The sequence below is a fragment of the Terrapene carolina genome, unplaced genomic scaffold (assembly GCF_002925995.2).
Source record: "Terrapene carolina triunguis isolate 2854851 unplaced genomic scaffold, T_m_triunguis-2.0 Scaffold42, whole genome shotgun sequence".
Classification (NCBI taxonomy): Eukaryota; Metazoa; Chordata; order Testudines; family Emydidae; genus Terrapene; species Terrapene triunguis.
In genome coordinates, this window is record NW_020664393.1 from 20,935,244 (window position 1) to 20,951,373 (window position 16,130).

The following is a 16,130-nucleotide window of genomic DNA, read 5'->3' on the forward strand; positions in this document are numbered from 1 at the left end:
GTTTCAAATGTTTGTATCAGTATTTTCTGTTGAAGAGGAGAATGATTCATGGGTGGCATGGGGTATCAAAAAGTCTCCACTCAGAAAACCATTGTGGCTTATTTTTGTCAAGGTAGGAATTTTCTTGTAAACGTTGTTACCACTGTTGAAAAGGAAATCTACAGAAACAGGACACAACTAAACATTATTGGTGCTGTTTGTTTATCCCCAGTTCACATAAGTGAAGCTGTGCTTGAGAGATTTGAGTTCTCCCTTTTGGTCACTGCTGTAACTGTATGCGGTATTTGCAGGAATCAGATATTTACACCAACAATTGTCAGCCATGTTTCTGTACTGTCGATTAATGTACTGTATGCATCTTTGCACTCATGCTGTTTTCTGCACTTTATGTATATCATCTATGTATTATTAAGAGTTGTTTAAAAAGTAATTGCTACAAGGAGGTAAGTATGACCGTGAGTTGAAAAATGAAAAACTAGGCTAAACATTCCTCCTTCAATCCACATAGGTTTGCATCAGTTTGACTAATTAGTCCCGACTCCAACAACAAACACAGCTGCCCTTGCAGCCAGACCTTCCACTACATAGTCTCATGGGTGCATTCACCAAGCCCCTCTCCCTGACTCAGTTCTAAACCCTTCCCCTCCCCTTCTTCCACTGTTACTACTGCTCACTTCTAGGATCACCTTCACACCACAAAACATAATTCAACAGTAAGGACGCACTCTTGCATTATTCCCATATATCACAGACCCCTTCAGAGTAGTTCTTGCTCACTAGGATTAAAGCCCATTGAAGCAATGTCGGCTTAATATATTTTAATGAATTAAAGAATCATCTGGTTAAAATTCCACACAATAGTTGTTAAATGAAAGAGTTAGTCTCAATGCCCTTCTTATCCTCTCCTATAAAACAAAAGGCTAGGAAAAAATATCTTGTTTTGCCCATGTTAAAAAATTCTAGCCACCTTTTAGTGGTGCGCCCCGGCCTTGGAGCAGGGACTTAAAAATTGGAAGAGGGTGGTCTTCTGTCAGGAACATGCTTTTTGCTGTCACTGAAAATCCACCCACGTTTGGCCAAGTTATATGAGTCTTTGAAAAATCAGTTTGCACATGCTCAGTAGAGACGTCTTAGATTTTCGTAACTAAATATCCCAAAGATTCTCTCTGCACTGTGCATGCTTCAACCCAGGGCTGAGCAGGGTTTTTTCTGCTGTAACAGCTCTGAGCTGTGACATGTCCAAGTCAGGGCAGCTGGACTGACAGCAGGGAGCTTGTCATTCATATGCTCTCGCTGACCCTTTTGCTGAGTCCAGGCAGGGTGGAGGAGCAAGTTGCTGATTCAAATGCAGAGGGGACCATATCCAGAGCGGGGAGACAGGTAAGGTGAGTAGATTGGGATAAGGAGCCTGCATGGAGAGGTAGAGGGCATACTTGAACGGGAGGCTGGCAGAAGATAGAGAGGACAAGTAGGCACTGGAATGGGGGAGATGACTGGCTGGGCAAGAAGACTGGGAAGGGGGACTGTGACTGGAATGCAAGAAGCTTGGGAGCCAGGAAGGGAAATAGGTGAGGACTGGGAGCTAGGAGGGAGAGACTGAGATCAGATGAGGAGCCAGAGGAGACTGGGACTGGCTAGGCAAGGAGATTGGAACTGATAACTAGTAGGGCAACGGACAGGGGAAAGGAGCTGAGATGGGAGAGGAGACCGATCTAACAAGGAGCCAGAGTGCAGGGGGAGAATTGGGAGTGGGAGGGGTTGGGACAGGGATTCTGGAGGGGCAAGACCAGGACAAAATGTTTTAGGAGTGGAGACTGGGACTGACTAGGTGAGAATGGGACTGGGACAAGGAGCCATGGGAGGAGAAGAGACAGGACTGGGACAGGTTGGAGTGGATGGGGCATAATGGGTCATTCTTAAGAGGAATGAGCTGAAGATTGTGTGATCACTAGAGCTTGGAATGAAACACAAAATTCTTGTGTCTCACAATTCCTTTTCTGTCAACAAATATCAGTGAAACCCACTAGAAAAGTATGTACCTCATTCCCCTCTAGTGCGAGTCTATTCAGAGGATGGCAACCTACTGTTAACTCACATGGCAGAGTCATGTGCAGTGGCTATAAAGTTTCCAACCCTGCTAATGACCCATACGGGTGTCAATATGACACCACATGACAGAATTTCTATTGAGTTTTATCAGTTGGCTTAATTAAAAACATAGGAAATGAGACACAAAAAACTATGTTAAAAGAAAATTATTAAGGTTGCAAAGTCAAGCACTCAAAAGTTAGGAAATGGAAAGAGGTAGGGGGTCTGTAGAAAAAATAGTATGTGATCATGTAATTAAAGATTGGATTATAATGCAGATACACAAGGAGGCTGAATTGAATAGGTAACCTTAACTCTGGCATTTCCTAACTTGTGAATGCTTGACTTTTCTACCTTAATGTTCTTGTAACATAGTTTTGTGTGTGTGTAATTATTTCAGAAACTGTAGAACTTGTATATTTTATTAATATAAAAATAGATGAACTATATTTTATATCAAGAAAATACCCCCACCACTTTAGAATTTCCTGTGTTTCCAGTGACTAATAAGAAATTGATGGCATATATTTTCCAGTGAAGGTACATGTAGTTTTTAAACTAATTTAGAAATAAAACCATTCACTCAAATGGACAGAAAAGGATGTCTTAAAGGATTTATATAAAAGAGTAAATTAGCATTTTGAATGGTCCTTTTAGGTCAGTATTTACAGAGTTCTGGATTTTTTTTTAAATTGTTAGATGTTTTGTCTTTTAAAAAATATCTTTAGTTGCAATATTAAAAATGCAGATTTTGCAGCTCAAACTACCACTTGCCAAAGCAGACCATAAAAAGATGAGTTAAACTATCACAGAAATTTCTAAAGTCACTTATCACTAGAGTCTCCAGCTCACACTTAATTATTTCTTTTATCTACACACTGTAATCATCAACTCAGACAACTGTTCTTAACGCTTTATTACTTTGTATGTCTTCTGTAAAGTTTATAGGTACAGGCATGGCATTGTAAAATGGAATAGAAATTGGATTAAATTTTACAAACATCATTCCAGGAATTGCATAGAAAAGTTAGCAGACACCTAATTTAACATTAACAATTCAGATGCCTACATTGCCAATTACTCCTCTTTCCTTCTCTGTTATTAAGCAGCTTCTTTAATCCCACTTGGAAGTCTTCCTCCTCATATATCTGGCTCCTTCACTGTCAACAGCTTCATAGAGGTCCTTTTTATTCTCCTGTGTTGCATGTAAATAACCAATGTAGGCCACACACAGGGTAATTGTTATGAGTCCAAAAGCCATAACAGGTTTGTTCTGTCAAAATAAATTAATATGCACTTTTAGTCAGCTATTTTGTTTTTTGATCCATCATGTACATCAGGCTCTTTGCTCATGGCATGCCAAGTGACCAGGGGCCCTCTCTGACATCTCTTTATGGCACTAACACCACTGCCACTTTTGAGACCTATGCAAACAGCGATGACACAAATTGACACAATGTTGGTGACTACCATCTAGGCCAGTGGTTCTCAAAGCCGGTCCGCCGCTTGTTCAGGGAAAGCCCCTGGCGGGCCAGGCCGGGTTGTTTACCTGCCACGTCCGCAGGTTCGGCCAATCGCGGCTCCCACTGGTCGTGGTTTGCCGCTTCAGGCCAATGGGGGCTGCGGGAAACGGTGTGGGCCAAGGGATGTGCTGGCCGCCGCTTCCCACAGCCCCCATTGGCCTGGAGCAGCGAACCGCGGCCCGTGGGAGCCACGATAGGCTGAACCTGCGGATGCAGCAGGTAAACAAACCGGCCCGGCCCGCCAGGGGCTTTCCCTGAACAAGCGACGGACCGGCTTTGAGAACCACTGATCTAGGCCATTTGCTTTCAGAAAAGAGGAAGAGGATAATGTTCTTCAAGTATAAAAATACTTTCTATGAAACAATCATGAAGTTAAAAAAAATGCTTCCCCCCCTTCCCTTTCTAGAGACCGTGTGTGGCAACATCCAATGTTCTGAGCCTCCACAGGTCATAATACTGTTTCATGGATTGGCCAGAAGCAGAGTTCCTAAAGGTGATAAGACTTTTCTGCAACACTCAGTCTAGATTTACTACTGGGGAAATACACCGTGCTCCTGCCAAAATAATTTTATTTCTCCTAAAACCAATTTACAAATTATTGTCACAAAACCTACTTTTATCAAATGAGTCAAATTCTGCCTTTTAATTTTGTGCAGTCTTACCGATGTCTCTGGGTTGTGCAGATGTAAAACAGAATTTCACCTACTCAGTTATAAAAATGGATATTGTAACAAAGAATATTAGTTGGCATATTCAACCTGTAGGCTTTGCTGGAGCCCTAGGCATAACTAGCAATGTGAACGGAAGGCTGTGAGCCAGAGTAGGCCTTGGCAGTATAGCAACACACCATGTATTGGCTAACCAAGTAAGTATATTCCTGACCAGAGAGGATTGTACAAAAACACCCAGAGTTCTCAAATAAATACGTAAACAAATTCCCAAGAGATTGTACAGGAACACACCAACCCCTTGTAAAATAAGGATGGGATGACAGGATAATGGATGAGAATGTTTTGTTTGAACTAGCAGATACAAGGTATAAGGATGGGAACTAACAATATCTGGAGTGTAATATGTAACTTGTCTATATCAACGTATAAAAGGAGAAGTCATAGGAGGGGCATCTTTGTATCGGCCAAGGGGACAGTATCCTGTTATGTTGACTGAGCCTGTACATTGTCATGGGCATACATGTTTTAGTGTCCCTGTGAGCCATTGGACAAGGCACTAGTACCGTGCTTTGCTGACAATAAACCTGGCAGAGCGCCTTCGCCACCAAACTGAGCCTGTGGTCTTTCTTTATGAATAGCATAGAGGTCTGCTGAATTAGCATGCTGCACTCTCTGCTCGTGCAGCTAACACCGGAGCTCCAAGAAGAGCAGCACCAGCAGCATTAACAACTTAGCAGCCTTAACAACACTCCGCAACACTAGCACCACAACCAAGCTCGTATCCTATATAAAAGAATGTTTAAAGTAATTTGCCACATTACTCTCCCATATCAGATCATTTAATAAAACGGCATTAAAAACAGTAAGCAAACATCTCTGGGCTATTTTTTCCCCACCATATTTTGTTTTTCAATTTACTTTACACATTTTAAGAGCCAGTCAGAGAGTATATCTAGAGCTGGTGTTAGAAAGTAACTGACACTATTGAAATAATTGTCTCTTTCTGCAGAGTCTCCAAAGCTACCTAGTGTTCTAGCTGCTGCCATGGCCAGTACCATGGAATCAGGGTATCACATCACCAAAATGTGCTGGATGGCTTTAACCTATCCCCGGCTATGTAACAGGATGAAAACAAATGTTGTTTTAAACAATTATTAAGTTAAAAATCATCCATAAAAAGTGGTAACTGGTTTCAACATTCTGTAGAAAGAGTGGTGAAGTAGGCCAGCACTGCAGATCTTAAAATCTAAAAGCTCCCTCAAGTTTGTGGCACTTAAAAGAAAAAAATCCTTACTTTTTTTAAACAAACATTTGTCCTTTCATCTTAAAAACTTCAGAATATTTAAATCCTCTTTTTTACCCCTTTAAACATGAAGAGAGGCTCCCTGTAACTAACGCATCAAATCACAAAACTTTGCAGACTCACGGAGTCCCTCTCATTAGATTACTCCTGGAGGAATTCTGCGCCTCATACCTTCTGCAGAAAAATGGGGGAGCAAAGAAGTCTGTGGGGAACACATGCCCCTTCTACGGCAGCCTGGGGCATCTGCTGGGAGCAGCCAGCAGCAGAGAGCAGATCACCGCAAGGGGGAGGAGGGAGGCTGGGCTTGTGTGCCTCCACGGAGACGTTAAGGGGGGGAGGACTCCGCACCTGCCTGCTTGCAAATGAGTGAGAGAGACTCACTCTGTCTCTCTCTTTGCTGTTGCTGCATCCTGGGCTTGGAGGCATAGGGCTGTGTGAAGCAGGCTCTGTCCCTGAGGCAGAACAGAAATGTAACAACTAAACAGGCAGGCTGCTAATGTTCCCATTGTTAGTTAATTGTTCCCATTCTTAGGTCATGTCTTCATGGCAGCGCTTTAACCTGGCTGCGTGGTCGCAGCCCCAGCACTGGGAGAGAGCTCTCCCAGTGCTGTAAAAAAACCACCTCCACGAGGGGAATAGCTCCCAGTGCTGGTGCACTGCCAACACTGCCACTTTACAGCACTGACGCTTGCAGCGCTCAGGGGGGTGTTTTTTCACACCCCGAGCGAGAAGTTGCAGCGCTGTAAAGTGCCAGTGTAGACAAGCCCTTAGTCAATTAAGGCTCCTTTACCTTGCCAGAGTGGTGCAAAGGAGCCTTATTGTAAATGACAGTAACGGAATCCTCAGCTAGGAAGGTCTATGTGCTTTCTCGCTTTTTTTCCTGTGCCAGAGAGGCACAATGGGGTTAGATTACAGCTCAGGATCTATTTTACTTACCCATTAAAAAAAATGCAGGACAATGATTAGCAAAACTGTACAACTGTCATGTGTGAAAGTCTGAGCAATTTAAAGTGACAGTCTACTTTACAGAACACCAAACACCAAACTAAAAGTAATGTAATTTAAATGAAAATCCAGGATTATAACTGGAATGCAGGGTCTTGGCTAATAAGTATTTGTAAGTGAACTTTCATGTGTTTAGGAAATGCAGAACAGTTTTTGTCATTTGTTTCCTGTATGGTAGTTTGAAACTGGTGTGATTATATTGCATTATTTTGACAAATAAAATATGAAGAATTTTGGATTTTTTGGCACAGAATTCCCCCAGCAGTATTAGATGCCAGAACAGTCTAACACTATATGGGGGAAACTGAAACTGACTATACACAAAGTAATGTCAAATATGCAAAGTAATCAAACTGGGAAAATGTGAAAACTATTTTTCAGTTATAATATTCTTAGGTGGTACTTACAACACCAGTGGCTTAAATGTGTTTTTTTAAAATATATCTCAAAAATACATCTTTAAACATATTGTCTCTGAAGGAGCCTCTTACAGGTTTAATGAAAAGCTCTGGATTCACAGCTCGGAACAGGGTGGTTGTACGGACACCCCTGAGTCCTGGAATTCGACTGTCTTTTTCTTTGGGTGCTTCTTTTTTAATGTTTGGGGGCTCAGGTGCTGAGGACATCTTGATTAATGATGAATCGTTACCTAAAGGTAAAATAAAAAAATCAATGACATTTTTGAATACTGATTTTTAAAGAAAATTAATTATAGTTCATGTTTCAAAGACCAGCGTTTTTCTGGCATTATGTTCTCCTTTTCTCATGCCAAGTACTGCCTCTAGTGCTTCACAATTATGTGACTCATACTTGGATAACTGGTTGTTTCATAGGTTGTTGTCAATCCCAACACTGATGTGCCTTCATTTGGTGATTCCCAACACTATCCCCCTTACCATAAGAGTTTAATTTGAGGGCCATTGTTTTTTTGATCCCTAGTGGGATGCTACTCATCATCTTATTCGGTGTGGATACAGTACTCTCAAATGGGCCCGTCCTGGGCTGTTTCAAACCCTTGTCTCATTTACATACTGAAAGTGCATGTCACACCCCGAACCCCTGAGATATAACCAAGTATGATCAAAACAAGTCAGTTAATTTTGCTTAAATAGTTCTCACAGGGCCCAGAATCCTCAGCATGCAATTCCATTTTAGGCCATGTCTACACCACAGGTGCAGCACCATAATGTAGAGGCTTCCTACATTGAGGAAAAGGGGTTTTCTGTCAGTGTAGGTAATCCACCTCTTGGAGCAGCAGTAACTAGGTTAATGGAAGAATTATTCTATCAACATAGCCGCATCTACAGGAGGGGTTAGGCTAGCTTAAGTGCAGTGCTCATGGGTGTGAGTTTTTTCACACCCCTCAGTGATGTTGCTAGGTTGAGCTAATTTTTTTGTGTAAGCCAGTCCCTGGCCTCTCTCAGAGTTGACTGTGGTTCAGGACCTTGCAGCTTTGGACCATGAATAGTCCCATTAATTTAAATGGGCCTGATCCGGCAAGGCGCTGAATGACATCCTCAGCTCCCATGGACTTCAATGACATCTAAAGGTACTTAGTACCCGACATTGTACTAGTGCCATGTAAAAACTACAGATATAAGGATGGGTATGATCACACCCATAATGGGTAATTCTTCATCACTTTGAGGCACAGGGTTGCTTTTGTTTCAAACCCAGCTCAAATATTTTAAAAACAATTTAATTGAAAACCCTTGTAGTAATTTCTGAACAGGATCATAAACAACAAGATTCAGAACTGCCCAAAACCTTGTTAATTTGAGGGAGGGGATGGAAACACCTGCACCGGGGAAGGCCTTTAATAAATTATACTGACAAGTCATTTCCCTTGGCCTCTGCCCTAGAGGAGAGCAGCACAGGTGCTGGAACTGGGGGAGGAGTGCTGCAGCACCCCCTGACTTGAAGAGGTTTCCATTATACACAGGGTTTACTGGCGGGGCCCAGGCAGATTTTGCAAACATCCACTAGACTTCTAAAAATACTCTCCCCTGGGCCCTGCGGCGTGGGGCAGCCCATGTCAGCCCTGCTGGTGCTTCTCTGATGCCCAAACAGGTCTGAGCAGAACCCCACTACTAAAAAGCGTGGCTCTTAATTGGGGGGGAGGGGACTGGGGTAAGTGCGGGAGTAGCAGGGGGCAACCGGGTCAAAGGCGGTGAATGCAGTAAACACTGGGATGGGGGGGGGGTCACGGGCTGTGCGTGCCCCACGGAAGCGGGGGCTGTTGCAGACCCGGCAGATCCCGACAGCGCAGTTGGCCCAGCGGGTCCCACCCTTGGCTCCCCGCAGCGCGGCCGCCAGCCCCGCTCTCACCTCGGCGCCGCCCCGGAGACAGAGCCCGGCCCGGCCGCGCAGAGGCCGCTGCAGCCGAGGAGCCTCCAGCCGCTCGGGAGCCTGGCGCCGCCCCTGGCCTCGGGCAGCGCTGCCCAGCCGGCGCCGCTGGGGTCCCGCCAACCCCCGCCCCCCGGCTCGCGGGGCCCAGCCCGGCCGGACCCACGAGACCAGGCCCCAGTCCCGGGCGGATCGCGCGGCCCCTACCCTGCCCCGGCTGCAGTCACGTCACGTGTCTTCCAGCCGCCTCCATTACACGAGCCCTGCGCCAGCCTCCCCCGGGCGTGATCAGCCGGCGCTGTGTGCCAGCGCCTTGGGGCTGCAGGGACACACCCGCATAGCCTGGTCGCTGCTCCTTTGCTGGGCAAGGATGTCAAGACTGCCTTGTTGCTTTTCTTCTTTGGTCCCCATCCTCCCTTTTCAGACTCCATCGTCTCCCGGGGCATTTGGCCTGGCGCACACATCCCTGCCTCCTGCTGGCGTGTCAGCTTTGTGCAGAGAGGGGGCAGCTTGTCCCGTGGTGCTCTAGTGGTTAGGGTTTGGGGCTCTCCCTGCTGGAGCCTGAGCTCAATTCTTGGTCAACGAAGACTTTCCCTCTGCCAACCCCTCTGGAGGAAGCGTAGGGGCGGCTCTGTACAGCAAGACTAGGGATAAATGGGCAGCTCCAGGGGTAGCCAGGTGGGCTGGGTCTGCCTCTAGGAGTCTAGGAGGTTATGTCACAAGCTCATCTTTTGTTTTGCCCTGCACTAAATGGTGCTGTGCTATCAGGTGCCAGTGACCCTCGCGGTGGCAGTGGCTACCATTACCTTAGCCAGTCACATTAGTGCAGTTAGTAGCAGAGCAGTCTCACCCTCTAATAGTCCTGAGCTTGACCCTCAGAGAAAGTACAGTGGCTATTTTGTAGGGTGACCACTCACATGTTCCTGGAATCTTGCACATTCCGGCACTTCTGGGAATGGCAGGGCCTGCGCCTGCCAGCGTAACCTCAGATGTACGGTGTGTGCGAGATTATGCCACACAGGGGACATCATTTTCAAGAGTGCACTGGCTTGCCCCCACTGGTCTGACCTTGCATGCAGCATGTGTCTGAGGTCATGTGGGTGGGGAGCGGAGCAGCGCACTGTTCAAAATGGCATCTCCTATCTCAGAGGTTCTAAAATTTCATTGCACCACCACTCCCTTCTGACAATAAAAATTACTACACGACCCCAGGAGGGAGAGCCAAAGCCTGAGCCCACCCAAGCCCTGCCGTCCCAGCTGTGGGGGCCGAGGCCCCACCCCGCCCTGGCAGGGGGACTGTAATCTGAGCCCTGTCACCCAGGGCTGAAGGCCCCAGGCTTCGGCTTCAGCCCCGGGTGGTGGGGCTCGGGCTTCAGCTTCAATTCTGGGTCCCAGCAAGTCTGAAGCCAGCCCTGACGACCCCATTAAAACAGGGTCATGACTCACTTTGGGATCCTGACCCACAGTTTGTCCTATCTGATACCAGACAAAGAAACATCTGGTTTTGTCCCGGTATTGGATGGGGGACAAACCAGCCAAAAACAGGACTGTCCAGTACAGTGGCGCTGGAACACTTTTTATAGTGGGGGTGCTGGAAGCCAACTAAGTTCCAAAACTGTAACCATGTGTGTTCAAAAGCAATGTGAAAAAGTGCAATTCCCACTCACACCACATGGGTGCAGCACAGCTCCGGGATTCTCAAGAATTACAAAATAATTAGGGTGACCATATTTCCCAAAGGGAAAACCGCGTGGAGCTAGGCTGGCCCAAGCCGCTCATCCGAGCCCCCCTCCCTGCTTGGGGCTGGCGTTGCTGCTCACCTGAGCTTTGCCTGCCTCCTGCCCGTGCTCTGCCTCCCCTCCTGCGTGGGGCTGGCATCACCGCTCTCACCCCCCGTTCCTCTGCACCTCACTTTTTTGCCAAAAGTGGGCATTTGTCCCATTTGCTCTTGCCAGCTGATCAAGAACTGATCAACCTGGCAAGAGCAAACGGGACAAATGCCCACTTTTGCCAAAAAAAGTCAGGACAGCCAGGACAGGGCTTAAAAAAGGGACTGTCCCGGCGAAAATGGGATGTATGGTCAGCCTAGAAATAATGCTAGCTTCGTAATGACAGCACCAGGAAACTTTTCACAGTGAAACCTGGGGGTACTGCCGCACCTGCTGCACCCCTAGTTCCCATGCCAGTCTAAAACCAGACAAGTGGCCTCCCTAGCCTTTCGCCATACTCCTTCTGGCACCCTGTCCCCTGTGGTAGCTGGACTGCAGGCTCAGAAGTGCCAACTCTCACGAATTTACCGCGAGAGACACGACTTCTAAGTAAAATTAAGCCTTGCTCATGAACTTGTGATAAAGCTCTCAAATGTCAGGGTTTTTTTTTTCCAGCTGTGTCTGAAAAAAACAAACCCCTCACATCTGGAAATTCTATCCTGAGATCATGAGCGAGGCTCAATTTTACTTAGAAATTGTGTGTCTTGCGGTAAATTCATGAGAGTTGGCACTTCTGAGCCTGCAGTCCAGCTACCACAGGGGACAGGGTGCCAGAAGGGGTATGGCGAAAGACTAGAGAGGCCACTTGTCTGGTTTTAGACTGGCATGGGAACTAGGGGTGCAGCAGGTGTGACAGTACCCCCCAGATTTCACTGTGAAAAGTTTGCTGCCAGAATGAAGAGGAGAGGGTCTCACTGTCAACTGTGGGCAGCTGGGACTCCAGCTATCAGCCCTGTGTGTCCGAGCTCCCACTATCAGCCCCAGGCAGCTGCTCTCCTGCCAGCTTGGAAAGTGGGAGAGGGGACCCCACTGCAGCCCCCCCGGCCTGGTGAGAGTGAAGAACCCTAAAAGGAGCAGAGGCTGGGAGGGCTGAACTATGGCCTGCGGGCTGCAGGGGGGCTGAAGTGAGGATGGTGGGGGCTGATGGGGTGGGGGGCTTTTTGATGGTGGGTTCTGAGCAGATGGGGTGAGTGCTGGGAGGGTGAACTGAGGACAGTGGGAAGCAATGGGGCAAGGGAACTGAACTGATGGGGTGGGGATGATGGGGTTTGGGTACTGAACAGAGGGAGGGGCTAAACTGAGGGGAGTTGGGTGGGGACAGTACTGATGGGAGACTGGGGGACAGGATTAATTGCTGGGCAGGAGATGGGCAGATGTGGGGGTGAGAGCTCCTGCAGCAGGGGGCAAAATCTCCTTATCCAGCACATGTGGGAGAGTGGACAACACTAATTGTCACATGCACATGCTGCAGGTGGGCAGGAGGGGTTCAAAAATCAGGAGACTGATCTAAAAAACACAATATAATCTTTTTTAAAAAATCTCATGATTTTGGGGGCCAATCTCATGATTTTTGATCTCTTGATGTTGGCAACACTGCAGACTTTCCTCTTTCTATTTTCACCTCACAAGGGCCCACCTGTATGAGCAGCCACCCAAGCGAAGCGCATGGCTTCTTCCTGATAGTCTAGTGATGAGTTTTTGGCGCTTTCACAGCTGTGGCCTGGTTTCTTTTCCCAGGCAGGGAAACCTCGTGCCTTGGTTCCTTTTACAGGGCTCATTGGTGGAGGTTTGTTGCATCATGTGGCAGATGTTTTGAATGTAGTATATTCTAGTTTCTTGTTTCTCCCATCACATATAGGAAAAACCTTCCTCACCCTTCACTGTTTTACCCCCCATTACAATGAGGGCATCCAGCTCTCTTCAGCTCCTGGCCAAACTGTAAATGCACTGAACATGTTTCTTTTCTGAAGTACCAAATCTGTCCAGACTAGACTGACCCACCAAAAAGAACGGGCTGGACACTATATGGCAGGATGATGTGTGTGAAGAGCTGGATGTGAACTGACTCTGCTCTCCCTTCCCCCACTGAATGCTACATTATCTTGTTCTCATTTAGGCCTACAACCTCTGAGGTACCAAAAAACAACCTGGGACATCTGGGTTGATCCTGAGCCCATAACAGCTGGCAGTGTGTACTGAACACCATTACAGATTTCCCTGTATAGCTACCTTGGGAAAACCTGATAGGTGGCATTTGGGCCCGAATGCTGTGTCTTCCCAACTCATTTCTACAAGGAGCCCCCCAGCTCTCTGTTTATCAGAGCTCCGGGCAATTCTTAAAAATTATGAATTCCATATGTGTGTCAGGTCCTTTAGAAACAAAAAAAATTATGTTCGCTGCCCAAAGAGCATTTGAACAAGACACACAGAAGACAAGGTACAGGGCAGCAGATCAGGGGCGGGCAGGTTTGGGGGTTATGGATGAGGAGAAGCGATTGCTTGGAGAGATTTGAAAGAGGGAAAGAAGGGTAGGTAGTGGATGAGGACAGGGATACTGTTACAGGAGTAGGGGACAGCAAGACAGAAGGCATGAAACAAAGCAGGAGGAGACACAGGGATAAGTAAAGCGAAAAGGTGGGGAGTCACCCAGTCTCTTACACATGCTCCCTCAGAGTTTGACCTAGGCTGTGGGCACTCCCCACTGGATTTACTAATTTCACTCCCTTGGAGATACCATGGCAGGAAAGCAAGGACTAGAGGCACAACAGAGGGATTTCTTTACTCTTCAAGCATTTGAGTTATAGATCTTTGAAAATAACAAATGTCCTGAGAAGCTCCCACCCCCATCCCACCCTTAGACTGAGCTCACTCCTTCTTGTGAGTGCATGGTTCATCAGCATTTCAGGCTGCCCTCTCACCTGCAAGCCCTTCTTATGTGTGGCTATAGTTACCCCCCTGCTGGCACAGAGCAGAACCCCACTCTTAAACAGGGCCCCCTTTAGGGTTGCCAACTTTCTACTTGCACAAAACCGAACACCTTTGCCCCATACCTCCTCTGAGGCCCCGCCCCTTCTCCAAGGCCCCCTTCCCACTCACTCCATCCCCCCCGTTGTGCTCTCTCCCCACCCTCACTCACACATTTTCACCCGGCTGGCTCAGGGGGTGGGGGTGTAGAAGGGAGTGAGGGCTCTGGCTGCAGGTGCGGGCTCTGGGGTGGAGCCAGAAATGAGGAGTTCAGAGTGCGGGAGGGGGCTCCAGGCTGAGGCAGTGGGTGGGGATGCGAGAGGAGTTGAGGGCTCCGACTTGGGGTGCGGGCTTTGATGTGGGGCTGGGGATGAGGGATTTGGGGTCTAGGAGGGGGCTCCAAGCTGGGGCTGAGGGGTTCGGAGTGCAGGAGGGGGCTCCGGGCTGTGGCACGGGGGGGTGAGGGCTCCGGCTGGGAGTGCAGGCTCTGGGTTGGGGCTGAGGATGAGGAGTTTGGGGTGTAGGACGGTGCTCTGGGCTGGGACCAAGGGGTTTGGAGGGCAGAAGGGGAATCAGGGCTGGGGCAGGGGCTTGGGGCACAGGGGGGTGAGGACTCTGGCTGGAGGTGCGGGCTCTGGGGTGGGGCTGGGGATGATGGGTTTGGAGTGAAGAAGGGTGAGGGCGGAAGGGGTATCAGGGCTGGGGCAGGAGGTTAGGGCTCGGGAGGAGGTCAGGGGTGCAGGCTCTGGATGGCGCTTACCGCAAGCAGCTCCCAGAAGCAGTGGCATGTTCCCCCTCCGGCTCCTACACAGAGGTGCGGCTGGGCAGCTCTGCGTGCTGCCCTGTCCACAGGCATCACCCCTGCAGCTCCCATTGGCTGCAGTTCCCAGCCAATGGGAGCTGCAGGGGCGGTGCTTGGGGAAGGGGCAGCATGCAGAGCCCCCTGGCTGCCCCTAAGCATAGGAGCTGGAGAGGGGACATGCCAGCTGCTTCTGGGAACTGCTTGAAGTAAGCGCCACCCAGAGCCTGCACCCCTGACCTCCTCCCCTATCCAGATAACCTTTCTTGGAACTAAGCAGAACGTTGGCTCGTCATAACAACATGTTTGTCCCATATTAGAAGTGTCTGACCCAAGAGATTACACAATATTTGCCTTGTCCAGCCTTTGCAACCTTGGTTTGACCTTGTCCCCATTTGATCTTGTCCCCATTGCCTCAGCCATACCGTGCAATTTTGGGTTTCTTCATCCAAGGTGACCCCACATGCTGGCAATGCACTTTGCAGTACGTCACAATGACATAACCAGGTACCATGCCTCTTGGAACAACATGAGGTATCTAGGGCTTTCCAGACACCCCAACCCTTCCTTATCAGTATCTGAGGATGAGTGACATATTCCTTTAAGATGTAACCTGCCATGATAGGTTCCAATGTACCTATGGATTGGACACTATACACTTAATGCCTCAGTTCTGTGGCCACTGGTACTGCTAGTACCATAGGAAGCACCTTTTCTCAGCATAATAGACCCATGAATAGCACCTAACCCTGCACCAATCTACTCCTTTTATTTTTGTCCATTGTTCTAGCATCTTATTTGTTATGAACCCAGGCACTTTCCCACCTTGAATTTCCTTTAGTCCTACTTGTAGCTCCTCTATTAGGAAGCTGCCATACTATGAACAGGTAATTGTCTTTAATACATTAGGCTGGTTCATGATTTCATTGATTGCTGCTTCCACGTCCCTAAACAGCTGTCCTATTATCCTAGCATCTTGAACATCCTTTAAATCCTCCCTTATGTCCTCATTCTGTTGTTTGTTTAACTTTGTTAACAGGTTTCTGAACTCTTATTTTCTGATTTTTCTCCCACAACACTGTGATATCCATATGATTTCATGCTGAAGTTCCCAGTGCCCCAACTCCTAACACTGTTCATATATCTCTTTTATCACTCTTCTTCTCACTCTTTCCCTTCTCAGGCAGGGCCGGTGCAAGGATATTTTGCACCCTAGGCGAAACTTCCACCTTGCGCCCTCCCCTTCACCTCCCCCCGGAGCATCGCTTATTATAAACTTTCAAAAATGAATACTGCATAATGTGGCATTGTTCATTAGAATTAATACACGTTCAGCTTGAAAATTTATTAATTTTATTATTTAGTCTACATATTTAATGAAAATAAATGACCTTGGGTCTCCTGCACGTGTCCCCCATTTCCCCTATTTCAGTGTTTCATTCCCTCCCAAAGTTAATTGGATTCCGTCCATTGGTGACTTCAACATTCCCTGAAATTCTGGAATTAATTGGATATAATGACATTCTGAAGTTATCATGGGAAAGGTCCCATGACGGATGGGGGAAAAAATTAGTGAAAGGCAATTGAGCTGAATGTAAGTCCTCACGAGCTTGGCCAAATACTACTTGAATTTTAAATTCAATTATCCAGTCACAACACTGG

General features: G+C 47.5%; 1 protein-coding gene across 2 annotated transcripts; it reads right to left on the minus strand.

The window, feature by feature from the left end:
* Positions 1 to 2,989: 2,989 nt before the first annotated feature.
* SMIM8 (small integral membrane protein 8) lies at positions 2,990 to 9,127 on the minus strand. Of its 2 annotated transcripts, none has more exons than XM_024201822.3 (3): positions 8,919 to 9,118; positions 7,082 to 7,239; positions 2,990 to 3,361 (listed from the first exon to the last, which is right to left on the minus strand). In XM_024201822.3, the coding sequence occupies exons 2-3, from the start codon at positions 7,214 to 7,216 to the stop codon at positions 3,203 to 3,205; spliced, it is 294 nt and encodes a 97-aa protein (XP_024057590.1). In that variant the 5' UTR covers positions 7,217 to 7,239; positions 8,919 to 9,118; the 3' UTR covers positions 2,990 to 3,202. The 2 variants fall into 2 exon arrangements, with proteins under 2 accessions (XP_024057590.1, XP_024057592.1); XM_024201824.3 differs by having other exon boundaries at positions 3,182 to 3,361; positions 7,060 to 7,239; positions 8,919 to 9,127.
* Between the last annotated feature and the right edge of the window lie 7,003 nt (positions 9,128 to 16,130).

Excerpts from the sequence above, each read along its gene's own strand:
- SMIM8 (XM_024201822.3), bottom strand. The coding sequence starts at position 7,216 with ATGTCCTCAGCACCTGAGCCCCCAAACATTAAAAAAGAAGCACCCAAA. Across the intron at positions 3,362-7,081 it reads CAGAGCTTTTCATTAAACCT|AACAAACCTGTTATGGCTTT; the intron begins GTAAGAGGCTCC and ends TTATTTTGACAG.